The sequence below is a fragment of the Chrysochloris asiatica genome, unplaced genomic scaffold, assembly GCF_000296735.1.
Source record: "Chrysochloris asiatica unplaced genomic scaffold, ChrAsi1.0 scaffold00168, whole genome shotgun sequence".
In the NCBI taxonomy this organism is placed as follows: Eukaryota; Metazoa; Chordata; class Mammalia; order Afrosoricida; family Chrysochloridae; genus Chrysochloris; species Chrysochloris asiatica.
The window spans coordinates 988,526-1,011,514 of NW_006408686.1; the positions used below are offsets into that span (position 1 = coordinate 988,526).

The window sequence follows — 22,989 nt, forward strand, 5'->3', positions numbered from 1 at the left end:
CGGTTGAATAAGTATGGTAAAAGAATACAACCTTGTGGCACACCTTTCCCAATTTTAAAACATTTAAGGAATAAGAAAGAAAGAGACAAGGAGAGCGTCTTGGCTTCAACAGCAGGTAGATTTACTGAGAATAAACCTGCGGGCACTCAGTCCTGAGAGACTAAGCAGCTGCCAGTTTTCTTACAGACTGGGGTATTTAAGGTGGTGTGGTCCTAATACAGTTTTATCAGTGGGTGGGGTTATGGAGATTTTCCTGAAACCTGAAACTACCAGGGGAAGGGTCCCTTGGTGCAATAAAGACTTAAGCTTTCCAGAGATTGGAAGCTCTAGCAGGACTTTATTCAGCGTCATTTGGTATAGCTGCAATACCATTTTGTTGATCAGGCACAGGGTCCTTCATTCCAGACTCTTGGTTTTTGGGGGGTTAAGGGCAGATCTGTCTCTTTGGCTGCTTCCTGCTGATTTATGGGATGTAGATGGGGCGAGTCTGCAACAGAAGAGCGGTTGCTACCTGATCTTTCGCAATGGCAGTGAGTCGGCCTGCAAGAAATCTTTGGAAAGAATTTCTTATACAAGACAGGAATACAGCTCCCAGGCAAAGGGGGAGTAGAGGGCCTAAGAAGGGTATTAACCAAGGGAGGATATTTTGGGTGAGCCAAGAGCTTGGAGGATTGTTGGAGTTCAGCCTTGCTACTTTTTCTTTCAATCTTTTTATACTATCTCGGACTAGGCCTGATTTGTTCACAAAAAAGCAGCATTCCTCATTAAGAAATATGCAGGTGCCTCCTTGATTGGCTGTAAGTAAGTCTAGGGCTCTTCGTTCAAGTCTGGAGAACTGCTTCTGCTAGGGTGTCAATCTGATCTTGAATTTGGGGAAGTTGTAGAGCTAGTTCATCCAAACTTTCTCATAGGGAGGAGGATAGAGTTGTGGAGACTGAACTGCTACTCCAGTTCCTATGCTGCTATTCCAACCAAGGCCAACAAGTTGTTGTTGTTGTTGTTATGTGTCATGGAGTCGGTTCCAACTCATAGCAACCCTGTGCAGGGTTTCCGAGGCTGTAAATCTTTACGGGAGCAGAAAGCCTCATCTTTCTCCTGCGGAGCAGCTGGTAGTTTCAAACTGTTGACCTTGCGGTTCGCAGCCCGATTCGTAACCACTACGCTACCAGAGGGGGATAAATTGCAAGGCTTGTGTCTTTCGGCTCAAGGGGGTGTTTATTGGAACTAATGCAGGTTGGTTTTCAAAAGAATAAATTACGGGTGGGGATATGTATGCTAGCGTGCATGTAGTAGACCAGTTGGTTGTTGTTGTTGTTGTTGTGAAGTGCCATCGAGTCGGGTCTGACCCATAGCGACCCTGTACAGGGTTTCCGAGGGTGTAAATCTTTACGGGAGTAGAAAGCCTCATCTTTCTCCCGCGGAGCGGCTGGTAGTTTCAAACCGCTGACCTTAAGGTTCGCAGCCCGATTCGTAACCACTACGCTACCAGAGTCCAGTTAGTAGGTTGTTGTATTGTTGTGAAGTGCTGTCGAGTCGGTTCCGACCCATAGTGATCCTGTATAGGGTTTCCGAGGAGCAGCTGGTGAGCTTGAACTGCCCACCTTGCAGTTTAAATGGCTTTGCAGTCTAGCACATTAACCCACAGCGTCACACCAGGACTCCCAATTAGTGTAGGCAAATGTAAAGGTTTTTTCCTTTACGGGAAAAATACTTCTTGGTGAGGGTTAATACATCCTTGGATTTGGAAAGTTCAGCAATGTTGGGGCCTGTCCACATATACTGCTCTTTCCCACGCTGACAGGGAAGTTGCTAACTGAGCTGCTCCTAAAGGCTGTAGGAAGATGGAGTTGACAAGGCTGGAGTTGTAGCCTGCTTCTAGTGCTAACCTGTGGGCTTGAGTATGCAGAAACAGTTGAGTGTTATTAATGGGTAACATGTGACAGTCTCTCTTGACTTGGGGACCTATTGCCTTGAGGCACATGTTGAATAATCAGTGGATGTAGGTTGTCTGGAGTCACAGTATTGGGAAGTGGCTGTAGATCCTACTGGTGGTGTAATATGAGAGGGGTGAGAAAATCTTAGGGAGTAAATGACTGAGGGGAAGCGCCTGAAGAGGGATTATTTGAGGCTACAAACTTTGGGGGCTCCTATTGTGGCGCTATAGGAATTGATATATGTGGGTGGTTGCCGGGGTCTGTCCTCGGCAAGGGGGTGAGGACCCGAAGATGGGGATGGGGTGTTCGGTGACAATAGCAAGAGAGAGAGAGAAAGAGAGAGAGAGAGAGAGAGAGGAAAAAAACAGATACAAAGAAGACAGACACCCGGGCTTGATGCAAGCTGCCAGACAGACTGCTCAGTGGCTGACATTTTCCCTTCTCAGACAACTCTAGGTGGGATGTCCGGAGAGGCGAGAGAGAAGAACACTCGGAGACCAGAGTGGATGCAAAACCGGGAGACAGCCTCTTCATCCCCTGCAAGCAATAATGCCCGCAGACTTAAGTCTGTGTCCCTCTTTTATTTCCTCTCTTTCAGGGAGGGATCTTTACAGAAGAAGAATGGTATTATTCAGACAAGACAATCTTTAAGATAAATTAAGCCAGTAAACCTTTCTTGCACAGAGACAATCTTTAAACCAGTAATCCTTTCTTCCTTACTAGGTTTAACCTTTACTTGGATCAAACTGATTGAACCCAGGGTGGTCCGAGGGAGTTGCCCCCATTGTCCTTAATCCCGTATTCCCAGAATTTACCACTCCACCCCAAGTGAATATACCCCGGGCAGTTCTCCAGAGCCTCCCTGCTTAATCCCAGTAAACCTGTCCTTGTTCATCCTCTGAGGAAGTTTTACTGCCTTGGTTCTAGGGGGAAAATCTTGACCTTAGAAACTTAGGGGAATATTGCATTTCTCTGTGGACATCCAGGGCTCATGTTTGGAATTAAATAAATATAACTGAACACTAAGATGAAAAACAATTTGCTATTAACTGTCAAGTGGCTAGATCTGTTACACTTGGGCCTATAGGGCCTCGAACCTCTGCACGGTCTGCAATAGGTGGTGGGAGTTTTAGGGTCTGTGTGCAAGGGGCTTTGAAAGTTCCTATAGGAGAGTCTGATGAAAAACTGGGTCAGGTAATACACAAGACAGGCTGGGATGTGAGATCTTAGGCCTTCCCTATTGGTCCTGTGGTGGGTGTTGTAGGGTACTGGAGGGGTTGGAAGAATGTTTGGATAGTCTATAGGATGTTTTCAGCTTCTGGCATGTCTGCGATGATCTGTTTAGAGGAGACTATTGGAATTTTTTGGGGTTTTGAGAAAGCTAGGGTGACTTTGGTTTCTACCTTTGTTTGTAAAGGGGTTGGAGTGGCTGAAAACCGTGAGGAGGTAAAGACTAAGCAGATCCAGCAAGTATCACTTATTGGGGTAGAGCTTGGTATAGGAGGGAGGCTAAGAGGTCTATTAGATGTTGAATTGGTGATGGGTGAGGGATGGAAGAGGATGAAGAGTAAAGAGAGTAAGAAGAAGGAGATTTGGGTGGTGGAGGGATGAATGTACGACAGAAGGGTATAGGGGTTTGGGATTACTAGAAAAGTAGAACACACAGCGTGATTAATCCAACAGAGGTCTTGGACGAGTCCATATGTCCCCTCGGGTTTTGGTGGTGGGAGAATAGGAGTGTTGTGTGGAGATTGGGTAGGTATGAGGGTGTGGGCCGCAAGAAATTGGGAAACAGTGGGCTGGAGGTCATGGAGACCCTCAGGACTAAGGGGGTATTGAGGGACAGGGATTTGACACACAGGATCCTTTAATGAAATTTTTATAGGGGTGCGGTGCTGGGAATATCAGGGATGTCAGTATTCCCAATTATGGTGACGTTTCAAGGGGACTCACAAGGGATCAGGTGTCTGTGCTAGTAAAAGGTTGGGGTGACTGTCTCTTAGAAATTCAAAGTGTATTATGGCTCCGAATTTGTGTAGGATATCACATCCTAAAAGAGGAACCAGGCATTGGGTATAACTAAAAAAGAATGAGTGACGGGTAAATCTCCAAAGGAACAACTGAAGGGTGGTGTTTGTTTGGGAGCGGCAGGTATGGCTTTCACTCCTATGTCCAGGCTGCCCCACATCAAAAGCACATTCCAGGGACTGTAGCTCTTTCTTGCTCTGGGCTGGGGTGAGTGTGAGGTGGCAGACACTAGTGTCTGATATTTAAGGTGGAGTTTTTACTTTTTGGTTCCTCTGTCCCTCATCTTAGTTGTTAAAAACATTTAAGGCTGCTCTTTAGAAGATTTCACTGTTGGGTTGAGGACCTGCCTCTAACTTTTGTAATTTCCTTCTAATGTCAGGTGCAGACTGGTAAATAAACTGCGAATGAAGGAAAGTTTGGCCTTCTTTTGATTCTGGGTTCATGTTGGTATATTTTATCATGACCTCTGAAAGGTAGGAAAGAAAAGAGAAGGATTTTCATTGGGGCCTTGGGTGACCTCACATAATTTATCATTGACAGTCTTATGGGCATTTTTATCCATTACACCTATAAAATAAGTAATCATGTAATCCCTTTGCTGGATCCTTCTCTTCCAAAGTTGAAAATTCTAATTAGGCTCTCTGCTGAGGGAGGGCATCTGCCACTTCACCACAGGGTGACAGGTGGGGGCCTGCTCAGGGAGGGCATTAGCATGGATTTCTGCTGCTCTCCATATAAATCCCCTTTCCTCTGGTTTCAAGATAATATTTAAAGTAATGTAAATATCATGCCAAGACTGGGTTATCCGTAGGGATTCTTTGTGTTAATTGACTCAGTTTTCAGAAAAGGATCCTAAGCGCCCTTGGATCTGGGAAAGACTGGAATAGAAAAAGGAACATGTACTAGGGCAGCTACTTCCCCTAGGGGAGGATAGTTAGTGCTGTACCAGGATTGGGTGACTGGTAGCAAGGAAGGACAAATTTAGGAAGGGATGATGGGTGGAGGAGGAGGGGGAGGTGCAAGCTGAGGCAACGGGTGTGGGGGGGGATGTTCATTGGCAGGATCAAATGGAGATTCAGGAGGAAATTGTTTCTGAGGTTAATTTGGTGAGCCCAAGGGGGGGCGGTGTGAGCAGAGGAAGAAAAAGGCTTGGACGTGGGGAACTTGCCATTTCTTTGTAAAAGTTGTTAATGTCTCTGAGAATTTGGAAGTCAAAAGTGCTGTTTTCTGGCCACTGACTGTCACTGTCGTTTATAATTGCGGCCGGGTTATATTGCAAAACTCAATAAATTTTTTTCAGATTGATATCTGTTAGATGTAATTTCTTTAGGTTATTCAGAAGACAGCCTAGAGGGGAGGGGGTGGTTTGCGAACCCTCAGCTCCCATTTTGGGTGGGTCAAGGAGTTACTGCCGAAGGCGGTGTTTGCCTTCTCACAGATGAGAAGGGAGATGACCAGAGATCCAACTGTCAGACCTGATGGCCTGGAGAGGGTTATGGGCTTCCCCGCGCCCTCTTCCAAGGGGAGTCCAAGTGATCCTCCGAGGATCAGGGGATGAGGCAGAATCTCCTGGGATCCTCAGGAGAGAGTGCCCAGAGGCTGACTTATCTAGACCCAGGAATTTGTGACCAGTGTTGAATGAGGAGAGATCTGGCAGAATGGCCTCTGAGAACTGGAGCCGCATAAAAGAAAAAATGGACTACTTGGAAGTGAGCGATTGGGGAAAAGGATTTAAGAGTTTTGAGAACCATCAGGGGTGGGTGGCCTGGCCTGGCCTGGCCTTCCTCTTGAAAGGGTCCGTGATCCCTTGTAGTCAGTTGCAGAGGGAAAGGGAGAAAGAGAGAGTGGATAAAAACGGGCTACTCAGATATGAGCAGTAAGAGAAAGCGATCCTAGGTTCAGGAGTTTTGAGAGTTTACTGGGGTGTACCCCACTCAGAAGCTTGCAATCCTCCTGACTGAATCTACAATCTCTCACAGTCCGCTAGAAAAACCAAGGGAGACAGAGAAAAGTGATGGAGAGCTCGGCTCTCAACAATAAGGACTGGTTTGGGAGGGGGTGGAGCTTAGGATGGGCTAGCTGTGGAAGGTATGGCCTTTTGTGAGGTCTTGCCAGAGGGTGGAATTTAAGTGGGGCTAACTGGTGGAAATGGTAAATTTGAAACGTAAGGAAAATAGACATTTAAGAGAGTTATGGCGGTTGATAGAAAAGGCTTAGACATAGAGGACCTCCCACTTTCCATGCCTTTGGAGGAGAGCTCCTTTTCTATTTTTTTGAAATATTGATTCCCATAGTTCTTTGTGTCTTCAGTTAAAGGGAGAGGTAAGAGGGGGGTGGCCGGGGCACACGAAGGCAACCCATAGCCAGCCAGGGAGCTTCGCCTTACTCTCCCATGCCCCACGTTAGGCGCCAAAAGGTAAGAAATAAGTAAGAAAGGAGGAGAGAAACTTGGCCTCGACAGCAGGCAGGTTTATTGAGTAAACCTGGGGGCATTCAAAGTCACTAGAGACCAAGAGCCCTCTGTCCCTTACAGACTGGCGTATTTAAGGCGGTGTGGTTTCGGGTACAGTTCTGGCGAGCTATTTTGGGTCAAGTGCCAGAAGAGTGCCACTTCCCATTAGAAGTCAAATGGGGGCGCCATCTTGTTTATGGAGTTTGGCAGAGGGTGCCATCTTGGTCAAGTGAGTTGAAAGGGAGAATCACTACCTTGTCATGGAGACTAGGAAGGAATGGTACCTTGGGCCTGGGAAGCCAAGAAGGGAAATGCACTATCAGCCTAGTCTTGTGTGGATTTTCCATCTTGGCTTGGAGACACCATCTTGACTGGTTGGAGAATGGGGAGATGACATTTCCGTCTAGATGGGTTATCTTTGGCCTCATGAAGGAGCCCACAAGGGGTTTCCAAAGCCCGGTATAAGTAAGGGAGTACAAACTGGAGGGTGCAGGAGGGTGGTGGTGTGACATGGATTCGGTTCCGACTCATAGTGGCCCTGCATAGGGTTTCTGAGGCTGTAAATCTTTATGGGCGCAGAAAGCCTCATCTTTCTCCTGTGGAAAGACTGGTAGTTTTGAACTGCTGACCTTGAGGTTAGCAGCCTGACTCGTAACTACTACGCTACCAGAGCTCTCTATAAGCAAGATGGGAAAAGCAAAATGACGGTAAGCCAATGCTAAGGGTCCACAGCTGGACCCAAGACGCAAAATTAGGCAGAGTGGGTGGAGCTAAATCTGAGGAGGCAGAGCAAGAACCAGACAGGGCCACGGCTGCAGAGCACAGACAAGACCCAAGTTAGTGGGGAATTATCCCTGGAAGACGAGTTAGGACTGGAGACGTCGATCAAGGAGAGATGGAAAGGACCTGGGAGTGAATGCCAGTTGCCGGAGTCTTGTGGGAAGATAACCAGGACAAGCCCCAGGAAGCAGAAACCAAACAGAAAGGCAGAGCACAAGGCGAATGGGGCACAGTAAGCTCCGGGTGGAAACTGATGGGCTAGTTATTGGGACCAAAGTGAGATCAGACCCTAGAGAAACCAGATCCAAGGGGGTGGAGCTACGCACCAAGTGGGGAGCCAGGACCCTAAAGCCTCATTCTGCTGGGGGCGTGGTTAGCACTAGGGTGACAGCACCATGGGGGAGGGGGGGAAGGTGGAAACACCAGGTAAGAGCCAGGTCCCGCAGGCTTGAGGAGGGCAGGGCCAAGTAGCAGACGGCTAGGCTCGAGGCCCAGGGTCCTGCTTGGGTTCGGTTCCCGGAACACCACGGATGTCAGGCAGCAGGCGGCAGCCAGCCACGATGTCCAGACGCTCGGCCAGCGCGCAGAGGTCCCCCCGTGCCAGGCGTACGTTGTGAGCCGCCGCCAAGCCCGCCGCTTGGGAGGCCGCCAGCCGGGCAGCCAGGGCAGCCACATCACGGCCCGCGCGGCGGTACACACCGCTCACTGCAGCCGCCACGTCGTGATCCAGGCGCTCTTGGCTTTCGGCCAGTCGGAGCTGCAGAAGAGAGCGCGCAGGAGCGGGCGCCGGGTCCTCCACGGCGCCCCAGGCCTCCCCTGCCGGTTCCCGCTGCACCACGAGCGGAGGCAGGTCTTCCGGCGCGGCCGTCGGCTCCGGCTCTGGCTCCGAGTCGGTCTCCGCGGCCTCCCCTGACACGCGCAGCCCCGTAGGACGGCCGCGCGTTGGGCCCGAGGGGCCCAGGTACAGCTCTTCCTCTTCTGACGAGTAAGCTGAGAGCTCCGAATCAGTCTCGGCCGCCTCCCCAGGCACTACCGTCTCGGGCCTCCGTGGTGTCCTCCGTCGGCGGCTCTGAGACGCCATGGCTCTGAGCTATTAAGAGGAGGAAAGGAAGGTCGGCATTAGAAGCCCCCTGTAGCCCTCTTCCCGCAGCTACGTCACCTCAGTACTAACTCCACACCCTGGATGTTCATTCCTAGGTATATAGCTCCGCCCGGCCGATTGGATCTGGCTCCTCCCCTTGGTAATTTAACTGATTTAGCTCCTCTAGCTATGAGTCAGAACCGACTTCATGGCGCACAACCACCACCACCACTGATTCTAAGTGTTTGAGTGCCAACTTTCCCCCCAATTTGGGCCTCAGTTTCCTCTTCTATGAACTAGGGCTCATCACCCCAGCCGGTGATGATGATGCTACTGCACCCCAGCCTCTTCAGTATGCCGACTGGAAATCCAGGACTTGAGGACCAGCTCAATCAAGATCCTGGAGCCCAAATTCCCAGAGTTCCAAACAGCTTTTTTCGAATTTGCCGATCACAGGCCACCTCTTTCTCCAAACCTGTCTCAGATTAGGAAGCAGATGGGCCTCTGAGCTTCTCAGAGACCATGCTAGGGTCACGGACAGGGTGACAGTCCGCCTGGATTCTGGGGAGGGTGCACTGTTGGGGTGTCATCATCAAAGACCGTACCGGGTCACCGGAGCTCCGTGCTTAGTCGACAAGCAGTCTACATGGGGACAGCTAGCGGGCGGAAGTCCCATCCAATAGAGGAACTGGTTGGACAGTCGTAGGTGACCACGCGGGGAGCTCCACTACCAGTCGGGAAGCAAGTTTTCAGGACTCGCGTGTGTGCAAGGAGAGTCACGTGAATGGAGGCAAGACCAACAGGAAAGAAATTGGATAGACGCTTCCGGGTTGTGCTGCAAGGGAGAATTCCGTGGCCAAAGTAAGGCTTAAAAACACTAGCTGTGTTACGCGTCGCAGTTGACTCGGCCTATAGAAACGCTCAAACACCCGGAAACAGACAGGAAGGAAGGTCCCGTCGCAAGCCGTCACGTGCACCCATGTGTGGCCAATGAAAGAACGGTTTCCCTCTCCTTTCTTTACGTGAGAGGCAGGACTACTCTAAAGACCAATGGAAATGGGAGTAGGCGGGCACGCGCTGAGATGCGGAAGGCTGAGCCTATCCAGCCAGGCCAATGAGAGAAGGGAGCGTTTGGTTGCTGTGGGGCGCGTGAGGCGGGAGCATGGCGGATGCGGTGCTGTTTGAGTTTCTGCACACGGAGATGGTGGCGGAGCTGTGGGCGCGCGCTTCCGATCCAAGCCCCGGGGTGAGCGCGGGGCCCCGGGAGGAGTAGGGACAGATTGCGGCGGTAAGGCAGGATCAAAGCTCCGGGGGATGGGGAGAGCTTGTCAGCCGCATGGGTTCGAACCCAGCCCCCACCTCTGCATCGGTGAGCGACCTCGGGCGGTTGCTATGTAAAGTGGAAATAACAGTGTCGGTCCCGCGAATGATTTTCATAACTAAGCGAGATAACCCAGTTAAAGCACTTAGCTCAAGACCTGACAAGAATAAGCGGTTAGTAATTAGGATAATTACTGTTATTACTGGGTATTTACTGAGAGCTTAGTGCTTGGGCTGAATCCGTCTCTGCCACTGACTAGGTGTGCGACCCGACCCAGTGACTCTGCCTCGGTTTCCTCTTTGGTAAAAAGGGCATATCGAAATGGAGCACTTACTCACTCAACAAACATTTATTGATTGCCTATTGTCTTTTAAGGAGCTCTGGTAGCGTAGTGGTTACGAATCGGGCTGCGAACCTTAAGGTCAGCGGTTCGAAACTACCAGCTGCTCCGCGGGAGAAAGATCAGGCTTTCTACTCCCGTAAAGATTTACACCCTCGGAAACCCTGTACAGGGTCGCTATGGGTCGAAACCGACTCGATGGCACTTAACAACAACAACATTGTCTTTTAGGCACTTTGGTTCTAAAACAAAGATCCCTGCCCTCCAAGAAGTCTACAACTTAGTAGGGAAGTGAAACAATAAAAATGTAATATACTCTCAACTGGGAGTGTGGTGGCTCCATGTGATAAGCACTGGACTGCGAACCACAAGGTCCTCAGTTCAAGGCCTCCAGCTGCCGTGCTAGAGAAAGATGAGGCTTTCTGCACCCGCGAAGATTGAAAATCACGGAAACGCTATACGGGGTCAACTATGAGTTGGAACCGACTCAACAGCACTTAACAACAACAACCCTCAACTAGTGACGAAGTCCTGGTAGCGCAGTAGGTTAAGAATTGAGCTGCTAACCGCCAGGTTGTCAGTTCAAATCTGCCAGGCTTTCTGCACCAGAGAAGATTTAAAGCCCCGGAAACCCTATAGGGGGTCACTATGAGTTGGGACTGACCCGACAGCACTTTACAACAACTTTCAACTAGTGATGGAGCCCTGGTGGCACAGTGAGTTAAGAGTTGAGCTGCTAACTAGAAGGTTGTCAGTTCAAACCCACCAGCTGCACTATGGTAGAACAGGGAGGTAGAAAGATTTACAAATCTAGGAAACTCTATGGAGTAGTTCTGCCCTTATAAGTCGGAATCAACTCAATGGCAGTGGGTGGTTGGGATCACCTAGTGAGAAGCCCTATTAAAAAAAAAAACCATGAGAGTCAGCGAAGGAAGAGGGATAGAGTGGTGGATATTGAGGAAAAGGAAGGAAATAACTTGTATGTAACTGGTGGAAGAGAACAGCCCAGTAACAGTAGACAGCAGGTGCAGTAGGAGCACATTTCGCGCTAAACTACTAATGTAGAGGTGATCGGGGTCAAACCCACCAAGCAGTGTTGTGAAGCGTAGTGGTTACGAATTGGGCTGCAAACCTTAAGGTCAGCAATTCGAAACTACCAGCTGCCCCGCGGAAGAAAGATGAGGCTTTCTGCTCTCATGAAGATTTACAGCCTCGGAAACCCTGGACAGGGTCACTATGAATCAAAACTGACTCCACGGCACACACATAACCACCACCACTAAGGCTAACCCTGGGCAGTAGTTCCACTCTGTAACACAGGGGGCAGCCGTGAGTCAGCAGCTACCTGACAGCAACAGGTTTGGTGGGACTGCATTTTAAAAGCCGTTCCTTGTGAAGATGAAATGAATGAAAACTCCGAAGCACATACAAAGACCTCAGAACGTGGGCACTTTTGTTATAAAATATGCCAAGTCCAAAAGGGTTGGGAGTGTCACAGAGTCAGTGCTTCATGAATGGGTGCTGAGGTACTTTTTTCATTATCTTCTTCATCATTAGCTATATGCAAGATTGTCTTCCCAGGTGATGGGATCCTCAGTCATGGTGCCTCTTTGTTTTCATCTTGGTTGTATTGAGTTTTTTTAATGTTTTATTTTAATTATGTGGTAGTTTACACAGGAGAACATTAGCTTTACATTCATCCTGTCGTATATCGTTTCATTGCCATGGTTACAATCCCCACCATGCATCATCAACCAACCAAAGGGTATACACCGCAAGCCTGCCCCCCCCCCCCCCATCGTCAGCACACAGCCCCTCTCCCTTTCTGGGTTTCGAGTTCCCAGCCATTCCATTGCTTCACGTCATTGTCTCTGCCTCTGTCTCTGGCATTGTTGTTTCTCTGGGTAGGGTCCCACATTCTGCTCTTCTCCCTTGATGGTCCCAGGGACCTCCGCTCCTGGACTGCAAAGTCAATCACTCCCCACCTTTTGCTACAAAACGTCTACCTTTACATGTGCAACTCTCACAGTCAACCCTGATAAAAATTATTCACTATTGTACCACAAGAGACCTATCCCCATCTCCTTTCATCAGCCCTGCCCAGACAGATTGGATACTACTCCATGGAGAGTCTACCTTCCTCTGCGCCCTCTGGATCTAGGCTCCCTCTTGAAAGCTTATAAGCCAGTCACTTCTTGCCTTTGTAGTCCCCCATTTTGGGTATCGTCTTTTATTATTATTATTATTCATTCAACAAACTTTTACTGAAACTGCTGTAGGTTCTGGGGATGTCTTGGTGAACCACACACAAATCCATGCCTTACTGGAGTTTATATGTTTTGTGGGGGAAGACAAATACGATGAACGAATAAAGTAAAGGGTGTTGTTGAGGTTCCAATGCATAGCGACCCTGTAGAGGGTTTCTAAGGCTGTAAATCTTTATGGGAGCAGAATGCCTCATCTTTCTCCCACGGAGCGGCTGGTGGGTTTGAACCTACCAATACATAACCCACTACATCACGACCGTTCAAAGTACAGATAGTCCTGGGCTTACAAGGGGTTTTGTTTCGACCACTACTCTGTCGTAAGTCAGTCTACACTTACGATAGAACACAGAAAAAAGTCTAATCTTCTTTTTTTTACTTTTTTTCATCATTGCCTTTTGTCATCAATATCTGATCTCTATTTGTCTTTTGAAAACATGACATCTGAGAATGATAAAACCAGAAATCCAAACCCACTGCCGTCAAGTTGATTCCGACTCATATCAACCCTGTCTAGGGTTTCTGAGACTGTAAATTCTCCCATGGGGTAGCTGGTAGGTTTGAACCACCCAGCCTTGAGGTTAGCAACCCAACGCTGCGCCACCGGGGCTCCTTGTGTGTTAGAGACCAATTCCAATTCATAGAGACTGCCTGCCTACACAAGTTTTCCGAGGCTGTGAAGCTTTATGGGAGCAGAAAGCCCTCGGAGCGCCTGGTGGATTTGAACTGTGTATAGGAGTTATTTGTTGTTATGTACCACTGCATCAATTCCAGCTCATGGCAACCCTGTGTAGGGTTTCCAAGGTGGTAAATTTTTGCAGACAGCCTCATCTTTCTCCTCAGGGTGGCTGGTGGGCTCAAACTGCCGACCTTGTGGTTCCCACTCTAGGGTTTATCCTACAGAGCCACCGTGCTCCACATGTTGGAGAGGGAGTTTGCAATTTCGTGGTGCTCAACACCCCATCCACCCTGGCTTCAAAGTAGAAACCAGAATTCCCCTGACATCTGCTTCCTCTCGCTCACTTCCAGCCTCTTCAGCTGTTTAGATGTGGTTCCCATTTGTCCCCTCCCCTGCCCTAGTCCCAGCTTTCTCATCTGTACCAACCTCCTCCCACACATATTTCATTACCACATTAACCCTGCATCTGCCCCTTCAACAGGGAAGCCTTCCTTGAGTTTCCAGTCATGTTCAGGGTCTCCTTTTAGATTTGCATAGTCCCCCTTCTTCCCCACTTTTTCCTTGTAACTAACTCTCATCATACTCAGTAAATACTAGGGGGCTTCCAAAAGTTTGTGGAAACATGGAACTGAAAAATTTTTCCACGAGGTTTTTGATGTGCCCTTGTGTATGTTGTTGTTGTTAAGTGCCGTCAAGTCAATTCCAACCCACAGTGATCCTGTATAGGGTTTTCAAGGAGCGACTGGTGAGCTTGAAACACCCACCACCCACCACCCCCCCGCGATTCAAATGGCTTTGCAGTCTGGTGCATTAACTCACAGCGCCACCCGAGGACTCGGCCCATGTATATATGTATATATGAACTCTCTATCACCTTGAGGGGCCTAGGGTGACGTAGACGGCTTATGCTCAGCGCCTAATGTGTGCTGCTGAATGATTGGTGGTAGAAAGATCTGGAGATCTTCCATGAAGATTACAATCTAGAAAACCCAATGGTCTGTCCCATGTGGGGTTGCCATGGACTTGAATCAACTCCATGGCACCTAACACTACCACCACAGACCTAAAGGTTGGTGGTTCGAAAGCAACCATTGGCACCAGGAAGAAAGGGCTGGCGATCTGCTTCTGTAAAGATGACTGCTAAGAAAACCCCATGGAGCTCAGTTCTACTCTGTTACACGTGGGGCCTCCATGAGTTGGCGTCAACTCAACAGTCACGATTGATCACACGAGGATTCATCTCCGCTTTCCCAGCCGGACTCTGGGACTATGAGCTCCGTGTGGCCTGGGACCAGGTCTTGGTGGACCACCCCTGTGTCCCTGGCATATCGTGGGCCCTCGTGGAGGGGGGCTGGAGAAGCCGTGCAGACGCGATGCTGTGGAGGGCGTGGCTGGGGGGGCGGGTGTACATTTAATAAGGTGAGCAACAACAGCCCCTCAGTGCTGGGCGTGTGCCGCCGCGCCTCCTGTTTCCTTTGATCCTCCTCACAACCCAGAGAGGCGAAGCACAAGCTTCCAGCTCTTTTCCCAAGTGGCGGGGGCGGCCCGTTTAACTCAGCCTCCCCCTCGGAAAGCGTATGTGTTGTCAACATCCCGCCGGCTCTTCCCACCTCCTGCTTCCCCTGACATGTGCCACAAGGACAATAATGGGGTTCTGTGGTCAAGTCCGGAGCCCCAATGACGCAGTGTGTTAGGCGCTGGGCTGCTAACTGCAAGGGCTCTGATTCAAACCCACCATCCACTCCAAGGGAGAAATCCCGAAGCAGTAGGCTCCCTTAACCTTGGAAACTCCTGGGGCAGTTCTCTCTTCTCCAGTGGGTGAGGTGGTTTTATTTTGTTTTTTGGTGCTCAGGTTTGCACACCCCATTCCCACTTCTCCAGTTCCAGAGTGGCTTCTCCCTGCTGAATCTCACACACCAGAGAGTCTGGGGAGCCTGGGACATCATCTGGAGTCTGGCCTCAGTGCAGCCAGTGGGGAGAACAGTGGCCCCACATCCTTTGATCTGAGGATCTCGGGGGAATGCTTAGTGGGAAAATGCTGTTTTGTAGTCCTTTTATTTTCCTGGTTCCTCTTCCTCTCCCCATTGATCCAACAAGGGTTGGCCTTGATGTTACCCGTTGAATTGTGGGTCCCTCAAAACCTTTGTTGCCAACCCTAACACCTATACCCCTGTGCTGATAATCCCATTTGGGAGTGGGTTGGCTTTGTTAGGTTAATGAGTCAGGATTAGTGGAGGGGGTATGTATCAGTCTCCAACAAGATACAAAAAGGAGTGGAGGATGTTTCTTTTGTGTGTGTGTGTGGATGGAGTAATAGTTTACATGGGGGAACATTAGTTCATTTCATTGCAATGATTACAATCCTCTGCATGCTTCATCATTCAACAGTATTTGCTTCTATTCCCTCTGTTTTGTTTTGTGTTTTGGATGTGCACCAAAACACTCAGGAATATACACTCATTCAAGGCCTGCCCCCGGGCCACCCGCACACATCCCCTCTCCCTCCATGAGTCTAGACTCCTCAGACTTCTTGGAGCATGTTTCTTGAGTCAGTCTCTTGTAAGATAGATAACCACACCACAGGGCAATCTCCAGGGAAGCCCAGAGCAGAGCTGGAGAAGGATAAAGGCCGCTCCCAGAGCTGGCAGTTAGGTAAGCCTTTCCCTGACTTCAGACATCTAGCCTCCTGTGGGAAAATAAATTTCTGTTTGTTAGAGCCCCCCATTTGTGTTATTTCTGTTAGAACCCAAACAAACGTTCAGCCACTGAGTCAGCTGTGACTCTAGTCAACCCTACAGGACAAGAGTAGAACCACCCCTGGGTTTCCAAAGCTCGAAATCTTTATGGAAGTAGACGGCCACCTCGTTCTTCCTCAGAGCAACTGATGGGTTTTGAACCCCTGACCTTGTGGTTAGCAGCCCAACCCTTTACCTACAGCACCACCAGGGCCCCTAAGGTATAAATTCACTGCTCTTGACTGGATTCTGACTCACAGTGACCCTGCTTTTTAGGATTTCCAAGGTTGTACATCTTCAGGAGCTCTGGTAGCGTAGTGGTTATGAATCAGGCTGCGAACCTTAAGGTCAGCAGTTTGAAACTACCAGCCGCTCCATGGGAGAAAGATGAGGCTTTCTGCTCCCGTATAGATATACAGCCTCGGAAACCCTGTACAGGCTCGCTATGGGTTAGAATCAATTCGACAGCACTTAACAACAACAACAACATCATAGCAGCAGACAAGCCTCATGTTTCTCCCACAGAGTGGCTAGTGGATTTGAAGTGTCAACCTTGCAATTATCAGCCCAATGCTTAGCACAGAGCACCACCAGGCCTCTTATGTACAGCCATGTTGTTAATTGCAGTCAAGTCGGTTCCAACTCATAGTGACCCTGTGTAGGGTTTTCAAGGAATGGCTGATGGGTGTGAACTGCCGACCAAGTGCTTACCCTACAGCGCAACACCAGGACTCCATTCATCGGTCTGTTATTGTTAAGTGATGTAGTGTCTGTTCCAACTCATGGCGACCCTGTGTATAAGGGTTCTGAGGCTGTAAATCTAGGGAAGCAGAAAGCGTCATTGGTCTCCCACAGAACAGCTTGAACCACTGACCTTGAACCACTGACCTTGTGGTTCACAGACCAGTGTTTATTGTATGGAGCGACTGTGCTCCCCATTTAGAGGTATGTTGTTGTTGTTGTTAAGTGCCGTCGAGTCGGTTCCGACCCATAGCGACCCTGAACAGGGTTTCCGAGGGTATAAATCTTTACGGGAGTAGAAAGCCTCATCTTTCTCCCGCGGAGCGGCTGGTAGTTTCGAACTGCTGACATTAAGGTTCGCAGCCCGATTCGTAACCACTACGCTACCAGAGCTCCTTATTTAGAGGTATAGGAGCCAGGATTTCAAGGAACACAAGCCAGTCTAACAGGTGAGTTGCGACAACTTGGAGGGTGAGGGAGCAGAGTCCAGGGTGACAGGAAGGAAGTTTTGTTCATTCTCATTCACCTGTTCACTCACTGGTATTTCTTTTGCGTCTTCTTGAGAAGATGAAGAATTTGCTTCCAGTTTCAGGATTTTCTTAAGACAGGAGCTGAGAAGCTACATTACCCTGGCCTGGCCCAGAAGGCTCTGCAGGTGGGGGCTGAACAGAGTCCCCCTCTACTGAGGAGAGCGCAAACCCAAACCCATCCTACTGTTGAGTCTGACTCAGTGACTATAGAGAACTCTATTCAGGGCACCCCCAAAACAGCACAGCCCCCGAGAGATACATGTTGTTGTTAAGTGCCGTCGAGTCCATTCCAACTCATAGTGACCCTGTATAGGGTTTCCAGGAAGCAGCTGGTGAGCTTGAACCAACAACCTTGCAAGAAGAAGCAGAAGGAAAGTTCTTAGAAATGAAGACGTGTGTGGGCCACACCAATGTTTTTTTTAATGAGGGATGTGAATGACAAGCACGTCTGTAAGCGAGAGAACCTCCCAGATCACCAAGAAAACACACAAGGCAGGAAGAAACAGAGGAGGGGTCCAAGTCTAGTAACTGTCTGGACTTAGACAACTAAATCTAAGACACCAACTAAGAGCAGAACTACCTCCTAGGGTTTCTGACACTGCCCATCGTTATGGGTACAGACAGCATCTTTCTCCCGCAGAGCGGCTGGTGGATTTGAACCACTGACCTTGAAGTTGGCAGCCCAGTGCTTAACCTGCTGTGCCATCCGGGCTCCTTGTGGAGCATCTCCCAGATAACCTAGTGGGGGTTGGGGGAGGGCAGGTCAGGGAGAAGGAAGGCTCTGATGGCCCAGCCTCCACCCAGCTCCCTCCTGACTGGGCTTCCTGATCGCTTCCTTTTTCCCAGCCCAGGTTAGAAATCCTCCCGATGTGTCCTCAGGCAGGTCTGGTTTGCTCATTTACCTGCCTGGATCCCTGTGGACACTTTTGGTCTGAACACTCGAACCTCCCCTAACTGGAGACATTTTCCTCTTACTCTCTGTTGGTTTCTTCCTTAGGTGGTGCCCAGACAACTACTAGACTTGGACCTCTCCTCTATTTCTTCCTGCCTTGTGTGTTTTCTTGATGATCCGGGAGGTTCTATCGCTTACAGACATGTTTGTAATTCACATCCCTCATTAAAAAAAACATTGGTGTGGCCCACACATGTCTTCATTTCTAAGAACTTTTCTTTTGCCTCTATGTATCTCTCTCAGGGGCTGTGCTGTTTTGGTGGGTGCCCCGATTAGGGAGTTCCGTTCCTCTCCGTATGCCATCCTCTGTCCTTTGAACTCTGTGAACTCAGCAGACGCAGAGGCTATGAATGGGACAGTCCCCTCCTTCCTGGAGCATGACAGTTCATTAATCTCTCAAAAGCTCTTGGGACACAGGTGTGGATGCCACACAGCCCTGGGAGACAGGCCATGGCAGAGACCGGGGTGAGGTACCTCACCTCTTCCTGTCCCTCCCTTTCTCATCTTCACTCGACCCCTCCCCTCCCCAGAGTCCTCTCCTTCTCCCTTTTGTCTGCATCCCCCGACAGCCTGAGTGGGGCCCCCCCCCCCAGTCTCTCCCGGTCAGCAGATCTGGAGTTGGCCTCTGGTGGTGGTGGTGGTCCCACAGTTAACCTGGCTGCAGATTGGGTGGGTGCTCTGTGCTTTACACAGGTTTTGGATTTAACCCTTGCAGCTTTAACAAAGACAGTGTTAATACTTTACACAAAGATCTCTAGTGCAGGGTTGGCAGGTCTAACCTGTTAGCAGCTCCTCAAGGGAAAGATGAGGCTGTCTGCTCCCGGAAAGACTTGGAAACGTTCTCTGCCCTTCAGGGTTGTTAAGGGTTACATTCGACTCCGAGGTAGTGAGTTCTACACCGATGGCAGAGTCAGTACTCACAGCTGCACTGCCATGGGGGAAACTGAGGCTCCACAGCGAGATCACTGGCCTGAGACCTTGCACTGGGGTGCAAACCCAGGCTGTCTGGAGATCACTGAGGACCAATTTGACACTTCCAGACACCCCTCCTGACATCCAGCCTGGCAGGTGGGTCCTCTTGGTTCTCTGGCCTCATCGTGCCCTCCAACACCCCCATTTCTGCCCTTCATAGGTCCTTCTCCCCTCAGACTCTCAGTCCTCCTTTCGCCGAAGTCACGCACCGAGCACTTCTCCCTCCTGGCGGCCTGTGGTTGTAATTAAATCCATCATTGCATGCTTACTTCCTCTCACTGCCAGCTAGAAGGGCAGCTCTGTTGCAGGGAGCACACTCGGCCACACTGGCCTCCTCATACCCTAAGAGAGCTGACCTGCTTGCTTACCGCCCCTGCAGTCTCCCCACTCCCACACTGAGCACCTTCCTGGCCAGGTTGAGCTTTTCTGGAAACTTTCTGCCTCTGTAGGGAGTACTCTTCTCTGGCCCCCAGGAGGAGTGGCCTCGGCCTTATCCTTCCAGGTGTCCCCTCCCCTAGTCCCCATTGCTGTCACCCTCTTAGCATGACCAGAAGTTCCTAGAGACTCACAGAAGTGTTTGTGGAATGAGTGAGTGGGCCTTGGGCTCTCTTCAGTGACCCTGGGAATTCTGGTGAATTCACAGGTCGTTCCTGGTCTCAGTGGAGCACATCTCTAAGGGGAGGTGACACCATGGTAGCTGGGGAGGGGGTCTTGAGAAGCCCAGAGAACAGCCTGGTCCTTCTTGCGGTTTATGGTCCAGTAAAGGACTTTGTGGTGATTCATCAGCCAGGTGGCCTCAGTGATGCTGAAGGGTACCACTGCCTATGCCCCACTGGAAACACCTTGCTTACATTCACCAAACCGTTTATTCCTCAGAGATCCCAGGAAGGTGCTACCGGGAACATGATCTTTATACACAGAGGAAACTGAAGCAGGAGACAGGCCACTGGCCCAGGTCCACGAGGGTCAGTGGCAGACTACACTCAATTACCAGCAGAGGGACACACAGGGCACCTCCTCCCATGCCCCTTATCACCCACTGATGCCCGAGCTGCCCCCTCACCACTCTGCTCCCCCACCCCCATCCTGCACCCCATTAGTCACCCTTCTTCTGTAGCCGGCTCTGAGGAAACTCGAGCAAGGTAGACCAGTGACACCAGAGAGAGCAGAGGTGTCGTCAACAGGAAGTTGTGTGATTCCCGGGGTTGGGGTACAGGTGGTGGAAGACAGCAATATTCTATTGTCAATTGGGAGTTCTGGTGTGGCCCTGCTGGTTAATGCGCTGGACTGCAAAGTTGTTTTGAGCTGCAAGTACACCAGCCCCTCTTTGGAAACAGTATACAGAGTCGCTATGAGTCAAAATGACTCGATGGCACATAACAACATTGTGAATTTGAGTGAAGGGTTACAGAGCAGACATCAGTTTCCATTCAACACATCAGACACATCTTATTTCATCTCCTGGATTGTAATTCCCGCAATGAACCATCATTTATTCGGCTTCCTCCCTGTGTGTGGTTCCTGTTTCCAGTCCTCCTCTTTTCCTAATCCTTCAGAACTTTGCCCTTGGGCCAAGGCTGCCCCTGGGATTTCAAATGGCTGAGGATTCCAACCTGTGGCCCCTAACCCTGCTGAGCCCAGTCTCCCTCCAGGTGGGAGATAGGGCCTCCCCGAGGGCTTCTCTAAGGCCCCGGCACAGTCCTGGGCCCTGCCGGTCCAGCCTCCCTCTGGAAGGCGCTGTGGTGAATGGCTGAGCTTACGTCCCCTCAGTGATGACACAGTGGACAGAACCTCTGGTCCCACCCTGCTGTGAGGGGCCACACTGACCACCCTCACAGTGAGTGTGGTCTTCTCTGTGCTTGGTGGAAGGGGAGCTAGTCCTGAGGGCTTGCTGGGGGTGAGTGTGGGAATCCCAAGAGCATAAGGTGTGGTGTTGGGGTACAGGGTTGAAGGCTACCTGAACTTTCTGTATCCAGCTGAGCCCCGGGACAGCTCCTCCCAGCTGTTGTAGCAGGTGCTCCTGAAATTTTCCACTCTTCTAGGGACAGAAGACAAGCCTGTGGGTTCTGGAGAACATGGGCTTTCGTGTGGGCCAATCTCTGGGTGAGAGGTAAGGGCCTCCACCATGGCAGGCGGTGGGTATCAGGACCCACACCAGGTAGAGCTGTTTCAGAAGCTGCTTCCTCTCTCTCCCTGCCCCTGTCCACCCCCAGGCTACCCCGGGACACCCTGGCCTTCAGGGAGGAGCTGGATGCCCTCAAGTTCCTGTGTAGAGATCTGTGGGCGGCTGTGTTCCAGAAACAGACAGATGGTCTGCGCACCAACCACCAGGTGTGAGCCCCGGGGCTGAGGCCTGACCCCCCCCCTCACTGGGGGCAGATGAAACCAGGAAGTGCAGTGGGAAACTCCCAGTGGCTCCGGGTGGCAGGCCTGGCTGGCCCTGTGGGGACCTGCCCAGAGCTGGTCTCACCCTGCCTCTGAGACAGTGGCTTGGGGCAGGGCACCACATGCTAGGGGGCTCTGTCCCCATCTCTGAGGGAGCTGCAGTGGGCTCTGGGGGTTGCCGGGAGGTCTGGTCTTTCAGTGTGTAGCATGTTTCTCTTGTTATGTCCAGATTCCCATGCTCTGTGTGTGTGTGTGTGTGTGTGTAGGGGAGAGGTGCTGTTTACTTCTTTGCCATCATGATGGGGGACACCAGCCCCAGCTCTGGAGGATGGGGCTGCTGGTCTGGCTCTTCACCTTCTCCCCAAGTGTAGCTGCCCAAGCCACCATTCCTCTACCCCCAGGGGACCTACATCATACTGGACAACGATTTCCCCCTGCTTGTCCGGATGGCCGCTGGTCAGCAGTATCTAGAGGAGGCACCCAAGGTATTGGGGGGCAGTGCTGGGATAGCACTTTGGGTGCTTACCCATCCTCACCCAAGCCTGGACCCCACTAGCCCGCAGCCAAATGAGGCCCGGCCCTGGGCACTGGCTTCCCCCCTTCCCACCATGACCCCCCCTCCCCCCAGTTCCTGGCCTTCACCTGCGGCCTCCTTCGAGGCACCCTCAACACCCTGGGCATCAAGAGCTTGGTCACCGCCGCCGTGGCAGCCTTGCCTGCTTGTGAGTCTTCGCAGGGGTAGGAGTGGGAGTCTTCTTGCCCCATATACGGGCCTTCCTCTCTAGGTGAGGATCTGGAGGCCCAGAGAGCTTAGTTCATGTGCCGGGCCTCCCACACCCCTTGCTCCCACTGGGAGGAGAGCGGGTCCATGATGGGCCACCTGGATAACACCCAGCCTGGGACCTCAGGTGTCGCTCATTGAAGCTGGCTTGCTAGCAGGGAATCCCCTCACCCCCTCAGTCCTATCGGCCACTTGGGGCTTCCAGATCCTCTGTCCTGGGAAATGCCCCTACCCCGCCCCATTAGCTGTTCCTCTCTCAGGATTCCTGGCCCAGCCGCTGGGGGGGCCACAGGGCTGGAGTGAGTAACCCATGTACAGAGGGCCATCCCCACACGCCTGGCCCCTGTACCCATAGAGCCCTAATACAGGCCATGGGGCAGGGACCTTCCCTCTGACCAGTAAGGCCCCAGCTGCAGGCCCATGCCAGCCCTTCTCTTGCAGGTAAGTTCCAGGTGGTGATCCAGAGGGCCTGAGGAGCCCACCCAAGCTAAGCCTCACTACTGCCCCCCTCCCATGAACTCTCAGGAGACAGCAAACACCTGGAGCCCAGGGATCGCAGCCTTTGGTGGGGGGCAGCGCAGACTTGGTGCTAGATCTCCAGACTTCTGGGGTGAATGAAGCACAAGGTGCGGGGGAGGGGGACTCACAAGAATTTAGGGTGTCACTCAGGGGTCCCAGTCACAGGTGGGGATAGTGGGGAGGGACTGGGCTTTGGACAGGCTACTCTGAGGGTACAATAAAGGTATGTGGACTCTAATTGTGTGACACGCACATCTGTGAAACCATTATTGTATCAAAAGTTCCATGGGGGTGGGGGGATGGCCATCCTGGCCGCGTCAACAACTCTGGGGCTACCCAACTGGTGGGCACACAGGATGGGGCCAGGCCACTACACACACACCGTTACCAGACTTACTGGTAGATATGAGTCTACCAGTAGCCCTGCTGGCATTGAGGCCGTGAACAGAAGCTGGTACTGGCCCTGAACCATAAATGAAATCAGGAAGGGCTCCC

General features: G+C 51.0%; 2 protein-coding genes across 2 annotated transcripts; one reads left to right on the forward strand and one right to left on the reverse strand.

Moving 5' to 3' along the window:
* Positions 1-7,672: 7,672 nt before the first annotated feature.
* Positions 7,673-8,275, reverse strand: BLOC1S3 (biogenesis of lysosomal organelles complex-1, subunit 3). The gene has a single exon (XM_006871343.1). The coding sequence runs from the start codon at positions 8,273-8,275 to the stop codon at positions 7,673-7,675; it is 603 nt and encodes a 200-aa protein (XP_006871405.1).
* A 1,162-nt stretch (positions 8,276-9,437) lies between these two features.
* Positions 9,438-22,448, forward strand: TRAPPC6A (trafficking protein particle complex 6A). Its single transcript, XM_006871344.1, has 6 exons — positions 9,438-9,521; positions 20,852-20,919; positions 21,023-21,140; positions 21,596-21,679; positions 21,823-21,916; positions 22,417-22,448. The coding sequence occupies exons 1-6, from the start codon at positions 9,438-9,440 to the stop codon at positions 22,446-22,448; spliced, it is 480 nt and encodes a 159-aa protein (XP_006871406.1).
* Positions 22,449-22,989: the final 541 nt, after the last annotated feature.